This window comes from Lampris incognitus, chromosome 3, assembly GCF_029633865.1.
Source record: "Lampris incognitus isolate fLamInc1 chromosome 3, fLamInc1.hap2, whole genome shotgun sequence".
In the NCBI taxonomy this organism is placed as follows: domain Eukaryota; kingdom Metazoa; phylum Chordata; class Actinopteri; order Lampriformes; family Lampridae; genus Lampris; species Lampris incognitus.
Genome location: NC_079213.1, coordinates 80644244 through 80659735, shown reverse-complemented (window position 1 = coordinate 80659735; position 15492 = coordinate 80644244). Strand labels below are relative to the sequence as shown.

General features: G+C 42.8%; 1 protein-coding gene across 5 annotated transcripts in view; it reads left to right on the top strand.

Moving 5' to 3' along the window:
* kdr (kinase insert domain receptor (a type III receptor tyrosine kinase)) overlaps positions 1 to 15217 on the top strand; it is a 28426-nt gene extending 13209 nt beyond the window's left edge. For 2 of the 5 annotated variants that reach the window (XM_056276289.1, XM_056276288.1), the window contains exons 15-30: positions 94 to 225; positions 1378 to 1484; positions 1878 to 2013; positions 2690 to 2794; positions 2979 to 3092; positions 6043 to 6131; positions 7012 to 7174; positions 7309 to 7400; positions 9173 to 9295; positions 9861 to 9972; positions 10058 to 10157; positions 11842 to 11947; positions 12259 to 12401; positions 13053 to 13140; positions 13222 to 13307; positions 13921 to 15217. In XM_056276289.1, the coding sequence (XP_056132264.1) occupies positions 94 to 225; positions 1378 to 1484; positions 1878 to 2013; positions 2690 to 2794; positions 2979 to 3092; positions 6043 to 6131; positions 7012 to 7174; positions 7309 to 7400; positions 9173 to 9295; positions 9861 to 9972; positions 10058 to 10157; positions 11842 to 11947; positions 12259 to 12401; positions 13053 to 13140; positions 13222 to 13307; positions 13921 to 14137 (1913 nt within the window). In that variant the 3' untranslated portion in view covers positions 14138 to 15217. Of the gene's footprint in view, positions 1 to 93; positions 226 to 1377; positions 1485 to 1877; positions 2014 to 2689; positions 2795 to 2978; positions 3093 to 6042; positions 6132 to 7011; positions 7175 to 7308; positions 7401 to 9172; positions 9296 to 9860; positions 9973 to 10057; positions 10158 to 11841; positions 11948 to 12258; positions 12402 to 13052; positions 13141 to 13221; positions 13308 to 13920 lie in introns of those variants that run through there. The other 3 variants (XR_008809997.1, XM_056276290.1, XM_056276291.1) reach the window with 3 other exon arrangements.
* Positions 15218 to 15492: the final 275 nt, after the last annotated feature.

Genomic DNA, 15492 nt, shown 5'->3' with positions numbered 1-15492 from the left:
ATTGTCAGGTGTCATTAATGGATCCGCTAACAATTTGTTTTCTTTCACTGGCACCTCTGAAAACTAATAATATATAAATCTGCTTGTTTTCAGGAGTGATTCTGAGCAGTTTCAACCAAACTTTGACTGTTAAGCGTGTGAAGAAAGAGGACAGTGGTCTCTACACCTGCACTGCATGTAACGGGCTTGGCTGTGACACCTCACAGGCCTTCTTGACTACTGAAGGTCAGTGCCCGCCTGGTACTGGAATCTAGAAAGCTGGGCAAAGCAAAAAAGAAAATGATATGGCATAAAATATGATAATCTAAATGAAATAGTGTAGTGTATAATCATTTAATATTTTGATTTTGCTGGCATTTTAGAATATTATTGGTGTACCAAGACGTATTGACCCTCAACATCTCAGCTCTCTATGTCACATACAAAATATAAAACATGTATTTATAGCTGTCTTCATCATCCACATCACAAACACGACATTTATGATATCAAAGATGAAGTGTAAGAATAACTTCACTTCCACGGGGCAGGAAGCTGGCCCTATTAGCACACATCCTCTTGGGAGTTTCTAAATACAAAACAATGAGGAGACGGCAGGACAAAGAGAGAGGCCAACCCTGCCCCCCCCGCCCCCGTTCTCCTCTCCCCCTATCTCCCCCGATCATGGGGACACAGCAACAAACAAACAAATATTCTGTCCAGAACCGAGGTCTACGTGACCCATCCCCAGTCCCTGGCCTGTCACCCAGTGAGCTCCCATGGCTGCTCAGGTGCCAGCCATGCTAACAAGGCAGGACAGAGGGCAGATCCTGCTTCAGAGCGCTAACAAGTACATACCCTCTTACATGGGGCAGAATAAGAGGATGAAGACATGAATAGGCTGGGAAATCAATTGACTGAAAACAGGGCTGGGAGAGAACGGCAGAAAGAAGTAGAGGGGAGACGGGCACAGTCTATTTTAACGCATGGGTTTCCATCCCATGTAGTCATGCACCATTGTGCCTATGGCAGCCCTTTTTCCAAGTTGATATTGGTGGTGACTCCTGACCATTTGTTATGACTAGATAAAATATCAGACAGCTTCCCGTCCAAATTCCAAAAGTTCCTTTTCGCCAACCCCCACACAGAAACACAGTTATCCAGAAAACGCACATGCCAGAGATTGCACTTTCCTGAAATCCCTCTGTGAAATTTGTGTTTGATGTGCCCAATGCACATTACTGAAAAATGTATTCTAGACTGGCCAATCAATGAATCACAGACAATAAAATTTGTACTCTCAGCTGAACGGTTTGTCTTACATTGTTTACCTCTTCATTGAAGACCCGTGTGGGTTGTGAACAACTGTTGCAGATCATATTGTGCCACTCGTTCTAGGTGCAGAGGAAAAGACCAATGTGGAGCTGATTGTTCCTATTGGGTCAGTGGTCATTGCCATGTTTTTCTGGCTGCTCATCGTCTTTGTCATCCGTGGAAGAAAGAGAGTAAGAACTTCCTCATTTTCCTTTTGCCATATTTTTACTTCCTTGTTTCTCTATACACGCATGCACGCACCTGCACACACACACACACACACACACACACACACACACACACACACACACATACACACAAGCATGCATTAGGTCTGTGTATGACTGATTGGAAATGACTGGCTTGGCTCTCAGTGGTTGCTCTCCTTTGTGTCCTGGAACAACAGGGCCACTCTCTACTCCCATAAGTCACGTACACCCTCAACACTGGCAAGGCCTCATTAGCTGAAGAGGCACCAGAGCTACTGAAAAACTATTAGTTAGCACATATCTGTTTGTCACATATACTCTCTCTCTCTCTCTCCCTCCTCTCACGCACTCCATCTGTCTCTTTCTTCCTCTCAGCCAAGTGGTGGGGATCTGAAGACAGGCTACTTGTCCATGATCCTGGACTCAGAAGACATGCCCATGGATGAGCAGTGTGAGAGGCTCACATATGACGCTAACAAGTGGGAGTTCCCACGGGACAGGCTGAAGCTAGGTACAGTGGCAACAAGACGAGCTATGCAAAACAGTATTTCTTTTAAATAAATATTATTTGTAAATACTTCACACATCATGAACAAACAGTTACCAAAGGATTTTCCAGGGGATCAGACTAAATCATTAACAAATAATGAGCTTATGAAATGGTTCATTTTAGTTCAGCAAAATTGAGATTAATATCAATGAGATGTACACTCCTGAAATCACAGAAAACAGCTATGCATACAAATTATACACTCACGTGCACAAAAGCATGCACACAAAGAAGAAACTGTTTACCATTTCAATGATGGCTACTACTAAAAAAAGTAATTGTACAACTGTCAGACCTTTTCAAACACAAAGCTTCAAGTTGGAGATTCTGGTTGTTTTCTGGAGTCCCTCCTGGATTCAATAAAATCATGTGTTAACTAAGTGAGTGCTTCATCAACCGATAAGTTACTATGGGCCCAATCATTATGGCCTAGTATTTCATTAACTCACTACTTATTGATAATTTTTGTATTGTTTAATCATTTATTAGCTGTTTGTTCATGCTGTATTAGGCTACAGTTATTGCAAAGTGTTACGATTAAAGCTAAAGCATTATTCACAGTGATATGCTTACTGCGCTGATATCTAGGAGATGAAACGTTGGCCTTGCATCCATTGCAAATGTTTTATTTCATCAGGTGACCCACTGGGACGAGGAGCATTTGGCCAAGTGGTAGAGGCAGCTGCCTTTGGCATTGAGAAAGCCACCACGTGTACAACTGTTGCAGTAAAGATGCTTAAGGGTAAATATTCTGCCCCTTACTCCTCTTAGCACATGTGTAAAAAAAGACATATTGAGACACAATGTTTTGTGCACTTGCATACATTCACTCACTCACGCACACACGCGTGCGCGCACACACACACACACACACACACACACACACACACACACACACAAAGTAAGTTTATCGCCTTTTGTCACAGAGGGCGCCACATCGAGTGAGTATCGTGCCTTGATGTCAGAGCTGAAAATTCTCATCCACATTGGCCACCATCTCAACGTAGTCAACCTTCTGGGAGCTTGCACCAAGCCGGGGGGTAAGTCCAGTCATCATACCAGACTCTCTTCACAGTCCGTAACTCATACATACACTACCGTTCAAAAGTTTGGGATCACCCAAACAATTTTGTGTTTTCCATGAAAAGTCACACTTATTCACCACCATATGTTGTGAAATGAATAGAAAATAGAGTCAAGACATTGACAAGGTTAGAAATAATGATTTGTATTTTTAAATAAGATTTTTTTTACATCAAACTTTGCTTTCGTCAAAGAATCCTCCATTTGCAGCAATTACAGCATTGCAGACCTTTGGCATTCTAGCTGTTAATTTGTTGAGGTAATCTGGAGAAATTGCACCCCACGCTTCCAGAAGCAGCTCCCACAAGTTGGATTGGTTGGATGGGCACTTCTTTGAGCAGATTGAGTTTCTGGAGCATCACATTTGTGGGGTCAATTAAACGCTCAAAATGGCCAGAAAAAGAGAACTTTCATCTGAAACTCGACAGTCTATTCTTGTTCTTAGAAATGAAGGCTATTCCATGCGAGAAATTGCTAAGAAATTGAAGATTTCCTACACCGGTGTGTACTACTCCCTTCAGAGGACAGCACAAACAGGCTCTAACCAGAGTAGAAAAAGAAGTGGGAGGCCGCGTTGCATAACTGAGCAAGAAGATAAGTACATTAGAGTCTCTAGTTTGAGAAACAGACGCCTCACAGGTCCCCAACTGGCATCTTCATTAAATAGTACCTGTTAGAGCCTGTTTGTGCTGTCCTCTGAAGGGAGTAGTACACACCGGTGTAGGAAATCTTCAATTTCTTAGCAATTTCTCGCATGGAATAGCCTTCATTTCTAAGAACAAGAATAGACTGTCGAGTTTCAGATGAAAGTTCTCTTTTTCTGGCCATTTTGAGCGTTTAATTGACCCCACAAATGTGATGCTCCAGAAACTCAATCTGCTCAAAGAAGTGCCCATCCAACCAATCCAACTTGTGGGAGCTGCTTCTGGAAGCGTGGGGTGCAATTTCTCCAGATTACCTCAACAAATTAACAGCTAGAATGCCAAAGGTCTGCAATGCTGTAATTGCTGCAAATGGAGGATTCTTTGACGAAAGCAAAGTTTGATGTAAAAAAAATCTTATTTCAAATACAAATCATTATTTCTAACCTTGTCAATGTCTTGACTCTATTTTCTATTCATTTCACAACATATGGTGGTGAATAAGTGTGACTTTTCATGGAAAACACAAAATTGTTTGGGTGATCCCAAACTTTTGAACGGTAGTGTACATCACAGATACATCACATATTTACAGTAAGTGTGATTGGCGTGGTTTTTATACTGGCTTATTATTGTTTGTGCAAATTCCTGTAAGATGGGAAATGGCAGAGACACGAGATTTTGCCCATTGATTGGAAGATGTGTGCAAGTGCTACCCAAGAAACATGACCCCAGTCGGCCTGATGGGGGCGCTATAATTAAAGGTCAAATTTGAGAAGTCATAATTTCCAACACCGTAAGTCCGATTTATACAAAACTTGGTACAGACGTCTATCATCGCTCTTCAAATTTGCCTCAAGAACTACTAAAGTTTGCCTAACTAGATTTTCCGTCATTTTCAGTTTTTTGAAAAACATTTTTGACATCTCCTAGCTGTAGATCCGATTGCTACCAAATTTTATGTGGCTCATTATTCGACCAAATTTATCAAAAGTTACATAAAGTTTGTCGATATCTTGTTTAGTTTTCACGATATTGACCAATGAACTTCAAAGCGGCGTGGCTCAGCACACAAATAGACCAAAGTCAACAACCGCTGGGCAATCATCACAAAACTTGCAGGATATGTCCACATAAGTACCTGACATACCCTGAAAGTTTTATTCAAATAGACCACTTAAAGGGCGCTACAAATACAAAAATGGGTGTGGCATATTGTTTGTCCAATCATTACAAAACTCTCAGGATATGTTTCATAACAATGTTTGAACCACATGTGTTAAAACCGTCTTGAAATTGCTAAATAGGGGGTGCCACCAGTTCCAAACACGTGTATGGGGCTGGCGCAAATTTGGCCATAAATCAATGACAGCTTGTTAAAACATCACTAAACTTGGTGGATAGATTTAATGAAGCTGTTCCAGCTTTCAGCTTCTTATGGTCTGTGTTGGCTGGAACCCCAGAATTGCCTCTCGCGGCTATATTTTAATTTTGTAACCGTAAATCTGCCGGGTTTATCTACTTTGTCAACCATGTTTTTTGTGTGTGTGTGTGTGTGTGTCCTGAGCACATGCTAGCGATCCTGTATGACTGCCTCTTTTATGACAGCTAGTAATGGAATTTTACAAGTGCTGTCTGGCCTAATTACATAGCTGCTTCCCAAAACAAAGTCAGTGATGTTCACTTTGGAAGACTTGTGTTAATTCCTTTCTCTTCATAATAGCTCCCCCTTTTCGCTATACAACAGCCTCTATGTTTTTTTTGTTTTTGTTTTTGGATTTCCCCCCTTTTTCTCCCCAAATGCACTTGGCCAATTACCCCACTTTTTCGAGCCATCCTGGTCTCTGCTCCACCCCCTCTGCCAATCCGGGGAGGGCTGCAGACTACCACATGCCTCCTCCGATACGGGTGGAGTCGCCAGCCGCTTCTTTTCACCTGACCGTGAGGAGTTTCGCCAGGTGGACGTAGCACGTGGGAGGATCACGCTATTCCCCCCAGTCCCAACCCACGAATAGGCTCCCCGACCGACCAGAGGAGGCGCTAGCGCCATGACCAGGAAATATAGCTACATCCGGCTTCTCACCCGCAGACACGGCCAACTGTGTCTGTAGGGACGCCCGACCAAACCGGAGGCAACACGGGGCTTCGAACCGAGATCCCTGTGTTGCAGCGGAATAGACCGTCACGCTCCCCGGATGCCAACAGCCTGTGTTTATTCTGCAGTACTGCATCATATTGTACGCTCACTTTGTATCGCTCTCTTCAGGGCCGTTGATGGTGATTGTGGAGTACTGTAAGCACGGCAACCTTTCCAGCTTCTTGAAGAGCAAACGTGGAGAGTACAGCCCCTTCAAGGTAAATGAACTGTAACCCGAATGCTGCCTGTAAAGCACAGCCATCCTCTGATGTGGTTACACTTGCTCCAAACTGCTACCTGCAGCCATGACACCGATCATCTGCCACTACACAGCTATACGATCTGATGCAGCTTTGGTAATGCTTTTGATTACAGCCCATACAAACGGTGTACCAGACCAGTATGTACCAATACATATATGTACTGAGGAACAAGATGTGACGTTATGGAATAAGATCTCAACAATTTGGGATCTTACAAAGATTTTATACTGTAGTTTTTTTTACTACTACTGGTATTATTACAGAGTATGTATGACCTACTGAGCAAAAATCTGGACATTGCTTGGTATATGTAGCAATACCAAGCAGTGTCAATACGATACGTACCAATACATATATGTAGGCTATAAAAAAGACATGCATGTTAGGGTTAGTACTCCTGTCTGTGCCCCTGACCGAGGCATGGCAAGCCAAAGTGGAGTTGGTCCCCAGGTGCTGCATGGTGGCTGCCCATTGCTCCTAGCTACACAGCTAGGATGGGTTAAATGCAGAGCATAATTTCCCTATGGTGATTAATAAAGTATATTAAAAAAAAATCCCCCCAAAAAAGTATTGGTACATACTGTATTGGTACACCCTTAGTACAAAAGATCACACCGTAGCTAGGGGGTAATTACACTGTACGTTGCAGGTTGTAATCTAAAATGTTACCGCAGCTTTTTTCCACAGATGTTGTCCGTCTGGTTTCAGCCTCTTTTAAGACTCAAGTCTTGTAGTGTCTCTGCAATTACTGCATTGTTGCTACACATGTTAACATTATGATTATGATTATGACCATTTTATTTCTGTCAATGTTTTGCTTAAATGAAATCAATAGAAGAAAAGGATGGGCGGTCAGGAGTGGGTGCCTATGGAAGAGGATGTGACTGAAGGGGATCTGGGTCTGGGAAACAGTGCTCACCTGGACATCTGCACAGGCACAGCTGTCTGCTCCAGAACCACAGACACGACTTCAATCGTCAACTTGGAAAACAGTGAAGGTGCAAAAAAACAATAAAACAAAAACAGCTCAGGCGAACCCACTTTCAGTGAATGATGTGTATACTTACTTTTCAGTACTATGATCATTTTGTCTATATAGTTCATGCAAAAGATATACATTATGTGATTATAGAAAGCTCAGACTATGACCACCTGACCATGGAAGACCTGATCAGCTACAGCTTTCAAGTGGCCAAGGGAATGGAGTTTCTGTCCTCTCGCAAGGTGAGACTCAAAAACTGACCAAAGCACTGTAACCTGGAAATATGTGTATGTAGGCTACAATTTGAAATTACATGCAAATTATGCCACCTCACTTGGTGTAATCATCTGTTCCCATGGTTTCTCATACCATTCCTATGCTGATGATACCCAGCTCTTTGTTCCTGCCAGAAGACCACAGAGTCTTGGCTCACATCTCATCATGCCTAGCCGATATATCACCATGGATGAAGCATGCCACCTTCAACTTAACCTCTCTAAGACCGAGCTCCTTGTCATCCCAGCCAGTCCCTCTTTACAGCAAGAGATTAGTATCCAGCTCGAATCAACCCAACTCATGCCCACAAAGGACTGCCGAAACTTGGGTGTAATGATTGATGACCAACTAACCTTTAAGATGCATATGGCCTCAATAGCTTGGTCATGTCAATTTTTCCCTATACGACATCAGGAAGATCGGACCCTACCTGTCTGAGCATGCAGCACAACTCCTGGTACAGGCTCTCATAATATCACTCATTGACTACTGCAACTCCTTACTGGCAGGCCTCTCCTCATGTACATTCAAACCTCTGCAGATGATCCGGAACAAAGTGACACATCTGGTCTTCAACTAGTCCAAAAGAACACATGTCACTCCGCTGTTCATATCCCTCCACTGGCTCCCAGTCACTGCCCACATCAAACTCAAAACCCTGGCACTCGCTTACAAAACAGCAACTACGACAACTCCCACCTACCTGAACTCCCTCATTCAGGTCTACACTCCCTCCTGCTCACTATACTCTGTCAATGAAAGGTGCCTGGAACTAACACCACAACAGTATGCACTCTATGCATTACCTCTGTGCACTGCCTATTGGTATCTATGTCTTATCAGACTCGAACTTAGCTTTATGGCCCTTACTCATGTTCTGTCCTGCCTAGATCCTTGGTTGTGTTGTATCAGCTCTCAGGTGTATGTCACTTTGGATAGAAGTGTCTGCTAAATCCATCCATTATCTGAACCACTTATCCTGCTCTCAGGGTCATTGGGTGGCAGGCAGGGAGCCCTGAACAGGCCGCCAGGCCATCACAGGGCTGACACATGCACACACTTGCTTGCTTGCTGGTTGTCCATCGTGTCCGATGATGACCATCTTCTCCTATTTGTGAATCCTTTGGTGGCTGAATAGTCCGATCCTGGATGCACAGTTGCGGTTGCAGACCAGGCATGCAAAAGCAGTACTGGAGGGGGCAGGGGTAGCTTTGCGAGCATGCCTCGTCGCATGCTTTGCTACACAGTGTTGTGTGCACTGGTTTTCCATATACTTCACTCCCTCTGAGACGTGAGAGCGCCAGGTGGTGTGGCAGCAAGCAAGTTCCTCCAAAGGGACAACACACACACACACCCATTCATACCTAGGGACAATTTAGTATGGCCAATTTACCTGACTTAAATGTCTTTGGACTGTGGGAGTAAACCAAAGTCCCTGGAGGAAACCCACGCAGACATGGGGAGAACATGCAAACTCCACACAGAGGACGACCCAGGATGACCCACCAAGGTTGTACTACCGCGGAGCTCAAACCCAGAACCTTCTTGCTTTGAGGCGACTGTGCTAACTACTGTGCCACCATGCCGCCGTGTCTGCTAAATGAAATTGTAAATTGTAATTGTAAATTGAAATAGATGTATGAACCTTACACTGTTATGTACAAGGAAGATGATCAATGTGAATCTTTTACCACATATGAATGTGGAATCTTCTTCTTTTTCCTGCTATACCTCACAGTGTATTCACAGAGACCTGGCAGCAAGAAACATTTTACTTTCAGAGAACAACGTGGTGAAGATCTGTGACTTTGGCTTGGCAAGAGATGTCTACAAAGACCCTGATTATGTCCGCAAGGGAGATGTGAGTCACCCTAAACTGATATATATATATATATATATATATATATATATATATATATATATATATATATATATATATATATATATAAACTTAGCACAAAAAGTAAGGAAATGTGTGTTTGGTAGATTATTTCTTTGTTGTAACAATGCTTCTTGACAATAAATCTTATATCAGCCACCTGATTGTCAGCACCTGGGGTACCAGAAGCTCAAAACAAGAGTCAATAGCAACAGCAAAGTAAGCTGTTTGGCAGTGGCAGAGAAGATTTGGCAAATTTTTCATGGGCGCAATCCACATACTCAGCTCTGCTGCTTAATCCACAAATGCATGTTCCTTAGAAATGTGGCACCATTTAAAAGGGAAATAAACAGGCTTTCCAACGGTATAAGATTTATTGCCAAGAAGCATTGTAACAACAAAGAAATAATCTACCAAACACAAATTTCCTTACTTTTTGTGCTAAGTATATATATAGACTCCAGACAATACCATTAGGGGGTTTATGAAGTGTGTTATTGCATGGTAAAGTCTACAGTAGTGCATTAACCTTTCATCATCCTAACAGGCACGCCTCCCACTTAAGTGGATGGCTCCTGAGACCATCTTTGATCGGGTATACACCACACAGAGTGATGTTTGGTCCTTTGGGGTCCTCCTCTGGGAAATCTTCTCCCTGGGTAAGCCCAGTATGAGTCTCTGGTACAAACAATGGACTTATAGTGACCGAGCCCCTTCATATAATCACTGTCTTTACTCTTGTAGGGGCTTCTCCCTACCCCGGTGTGTGTATTGACGAGCTGTTCTGCAGGAGGCTGAAGGAAGGCACCCGCATGAGAGCTCCAGACTACGCCACCACCGAGATGTGAGTGCAGAGTTTGTATTAGTCTTGAGTCCGCATTTTAAAGGTGCCATTTCATTTCTGACTTTACAGCACAATGACTTGAACTTGACTCTCAGACCGTGCTGATTCATGATGATTTCCTAATTTACTTTTAATTTGATGCTGCATCAAATTAAAAGTAATTTAATAAATTTAATTGAATAAACTGGTGCTGCATCAGCAGTGATGCGGACGTTATACTGGACCGTTGTGGTGAAGAGGGAGCTGAGACCGAAAGCAACACTTTCAATTTACCAGTCAATCTTCGTTCCAACCCTCACCTATGGTTATGAGCTTTGGGTAGTGACCAAAAGGGTGAGATTGAGGAAACAAGCTGCTGAAATTAGTTTCCTCCATAGGTTGTCTGGGCTCAGCCTTAGAGATAGGGTGAGGAGCTCAGACATCTGGAGTGAGCTCAGAGTAGAGCTGCTGCTTCTTTGTGTCGAAAGGAGTCAGTTGAGGTGGTTTGGGCATCTGATTAGGATGCCTCCTGGGCGCCTTCCTTTGAAAGTTTCACAGGCACATTACACTGGCAGGAGACCCCGGGGAAGACCCAGAACTCGCTGGAGGGACTACATGTCCAATCTGGCCTGGGAATGCCTTGGGCTCCCCCAGGAGGAGCTGGAGGGCATTGTTGGGGAGAGGGACATCTGGAGTACCCTACTTAGCTTGCTGCCACAGCCATCCGACCCTGGAAAAGCTGCTGATGATGAGATGAGATGAGACTTTTAAATTAATTTCCTGTTTTATTTTTGAAATGAATATCAAACTTCCCCTGAGTAGATCAATAAAGTGCACTCTAATCTGTTTCTTTATATGATTAACTCATGTCTCCGGAACATAGAAAATTGGAATCTGCAACATTCCCTAATTTTGGGTGGAAAAATAAGCCTAGATATCTATTACAGTGTAGGGAAATTTTGACTTGATGATTGACCATTATGCGGCACGGTGGCGCAGTGGTTGGCGCGGTCGCCTCACAGTAAGAAGGTCCTGGGTTCGAGTCCCAGGGTAGTTCAACCTTGGGGGTCATCCCGGGTCATCCTGTGTGGAGTTTGCATGTTCTCCCCATGTCTGCATGGGTTTCCTCCGGGGGTTCCGGTTTCCTCCCACAGTCCAAAGACATGTAGGTTAGGTGAATCGTCCATACTAAATTGTCCCTAGGTATGAATGTGTGTGGGTGTGTGTGTGTGTGTGTATGTCAGCCCTGTATGACAGTCTGGCGGCCTGTCCAGGGTGTCTCCCCGCCTGCCGCCCAATGACTGCTGGGATAGGCTCCAGCATCCCCTCAACCCTGAGAGCAGGATAAGCGGTTCGGAAAATGGATGGATGGATGATTGACCATTATAACTGTGGCATTTAATTGGCTTAAAGCTTTAATTGGTTGTTCAGGTGTCAGTCTTTAGACAACTTTGGCTCCATTGGTCTTGAGTTGGGCTCGCTACCTTGATTACAGTCTTGGACTTGACTTGGATTCGACAAGCTTGGGTCTCAGACTTCCGGCTAAAGACTTGGTCTGGACTTGATCTCACCTTTGGTGGTCTTTACTACAAGGCTAGTTTGTATGATGTAATGATGGACAGTATACAACAGAAATCTACTTCGAGCCTTTGACTTATATTGATTCTAATGTTTTTTTGTTTCTTTTTTTGCTTTTTTTTTAAAGATACCAGACCATGTTGGACTGTTGGCTGGATCGTCCCACAGACAGGCCAACATTCACCGAGCTGGTAGAACATCTGGGTAATCTTCTACAGGCCAGTGCTCAACAGGTCTGTTTGTGTCAATGTCCGTACCTATCCTTGAATCCAACAGAATATTTTTAATGTTGGAATGATAAACTATCAAAGTTTTAACATTGCTTAACGATTGTGAACTTGTGCTTTACGGATATATACCAAGTCCAGTTGCACTTGATTCAACTCCTTTGGATAACCATGACCTGGATGAATGAGAACATTCACAGACATATTGCTTTAAAAATGTTCTCTTAAATGTTATACAAACCAGATTTAATCAATTGAACAAATATTTGAGGTTTTGACTTTTGGTTAGAGTACCTAACCAGTGTGCCGGTCTTTAGGATGGGAAGGACTACATACCTCTGACAACAGATGAGATACAGATGTCCCCTGTGAACCCTGATCCCAGGAGCCCCTACACTGGGCCGTTGAGTGGGGATACATTGGAACCTCAGCTCCACTATGACAATGCACCGATCCTTGGGTCAGCATGAAGCATTCACCTCTCATAGCAAAGCCACACTTGCAAGCTATGAATTCACATGGTATCTCTATCCAGACACTTCTGTGTGTTTCCATGTTTTACGGACGAGTAACACACACACAAGTTGAGTTGTTTTTTTAGATCAACTCATCAAGTTTGTTTACTCAAGACTGGAGACATTCACATTTCCTGCCACTCTCCTCCATGCAACATCTCTTCTCTGAGTGTTTGTACTGAGAAAGGGATGATTCATGCATTTTGAGGAATCCCAAAACTCAGAATATAATTTTCTCCTCCATCGTTCTGATTGTAGCTTATAAGCCTATGTAGCCTATAAGGCAGTGCCACATCCTTATGTTTGGACCAATGTGATTGGCTCTCGATGTAAAAACCACACACATCTGCACAAAGTTGCATAAATTTGAACTTCTGACCCTCTGCTTTACTCGCATCACAGGCCAGCTACTATTCCACAGTGCCTTTGGCCAAGATTGTTCGTGCTCTGTAAGAAACCAATGGAGGTGAATTGGACATTTGGTGAATTTCTCACAAGTGTGGCTTTGCCATTGCTTTTCACTGTGGCTACTGATTCTTTATGTTTAGTACTCAGTGTTGAGTCTTGTTTACTGATCTCCACCTGTCTTCCTCCAGCATGCTTTCCCAACAGAGTGACAGGTGCAGTCGGCCGCTTAGTGTAAAGACTTTTGAGGACATTCCTGTGGAGCACAGCAGCATCATGGTGAGTGTTTCTGACATGCATAGACATACCATCTCCATCCACACATCATCAACCAGTAGATCTCACTTCCACTTCCCATAGGAGGGTCACACAGATAGTGGCATGAGCCTGTCACCAGATGACATGAAAGGTCTGGATCATCAGCTGCCACGGACACCCAACCTCAGGTCAGGACTGTATGCTCATACATTATATAACCCATAGTCCACGATTTTCTTTTACTCACGACAATGTGTGTTTTATTCACATAGTGGCTTCCTTAATAATTTTGTAAAGCCAATGCCTAGACAAAATTAAGGCTTTAAGATGCACATCTGATGAAGGCAATTGTGGAAATTCAGTATTGCAACGCAAACAAAGAGCAAAAAAAAAAGATTTATTTTCTCTATTACATTTTCTTAGCATTTTTTTTGTATGTATATTCGTGGTTAAAAAAACCCTGCACTATTCCCCTGATAATCTGGATTTAACCCCAAAACGAACTTCACTTCCCATTTAATGTCTTCTGTATCCTGGGGCTGCCTCATTTCCATGAATGGGCAAAGGGGGAGCCAAATTCACAGACAAGAGCAGGGCACTTTAGTCATTGTCCCAAATATTCCATAAACAATTCCATAAACAAATACACTGCTAGTGCTCCAACACACAAACTATTGAGTAAAGTGGAATCTACCGCTTTGAAGCTGCACTTACTTTTACAATACTTTGAATATATTTCCAAGTTGGTACGTTTCAGGCCACAGTGACCCCAAATGTCATCATCTCTTTTTCTCTCCTCAGTCAACTGCTGCGTTGTAAGAGTAAGGAGTCGCTGGCCTCTGAGTCATCTAACCAGACGAGTGGATACCAATCAGGGTACCACTCCGACGACACTGACACTCCAATCTATGCGAATGAGGAGGTGATCATGAAGCACAATATGCTGAAGAAATCTCCGTTGACCAAGACACCGGACAAGTTCAGTGTTGAGGTCCGCTATAGCACACCACCGGTCTGACCCCAGCTAAATCCCCACCATCACCTTCCTCTGCACCAAACCCTTCTGTTTCCCTACTGCAGGTAGTACTCCTTTTGGGAACAATGACATCGCGTGCCGTAGAGCTTTATTCATTGTGGGGGTTGGGCATTTTCTTAAGCGATAATGTTATAATTCAATCAGAGTTCATGGCCACTTCAGATTGGTTGTATGCACACAATAATTGATCTTTGTAAAGATCACCTCTAGACAGCTAGAGGTATCCAGAGAATACTATCATGTTTACACAGCAAGTGGAAGGTCTGGGTAACCCTGGAAATGTGGGCACACCTACTTCCTGGGAGGCAACCCACCCACTTCCTGTATTGCAGGAAATGGCAACTGGAATTTTTAAATAATTGAACAAGAAAACTTATTCTTTTTTTCCAGCCTTTCTTTGTCAACTTTGGGAAAGATAGAAATGGAGTTTTTATTGAAATGAACTTTTTTCTTTGGATGGAAGCAGTTTTATCATTGTCATTCGTATGTTGCTTTGAATGATATAATCTTAATTCCTATTTGTACAGTCTCTTTTATTTGTATGACTTATCATATTTTATTAAGGTTGCATCTACTAAACCAGCATTAAATGTAACTAGTTTTCTAAAATAAATGCACTCCTAGATTAAGAAGGCGTTAGTGCACCACTTTGTCAGTATTTAACAGCTTTTGTTCAACACGTCAATTAAGCATCCAGTATCATCAGTTGTTCACAATTATATGTCAATTTTTGTTTCTGTGTATGTGTGTGTAATAACCTCTCCCAATTTTTTTCTCTCTGTGTGTACTTTTGTATGCTAAAACTCTCATTTCCTCCCTCTGTGTCTTACTGGCCTTAAGAAAACAATACTTCCCAGTCTTACTTACCATGAGTGTGTGTGTGGGGGGGGGGTATGTGGGTGTTTTTCTGAGGGGAACAATACCCTTTCAGCCTTGGGTATTTTTGCAGGTATATTGAGCTCTCTGACAACATGCCCATAATAACTGGGACAAGGTCACTCTGGACTGGGTAATATTCTGGGATTTTATGTTGAAGGGCACATAAAAATTTGTTTGACAGCTCTGGTAAGGCTTATTCTTTAACTTTTCCAATCCAAGGAAGGGTTCTCATGCCCCCTCTTTTAGCATGTCCCCATTTCACAATTGTATAATAACTTCTACAGTACTTACAACACAATACAATACAATACAATGCAATACAATACAATACAATACGATACAACACTTGCAGTACAATACAATACTTACAATACAATACAATACAATACTTATAATTGGTTATACGAGGCTGATTTCTAACGTTTTAAGTCAAAGCCTGGTGTACTGGGTAGTTAAGA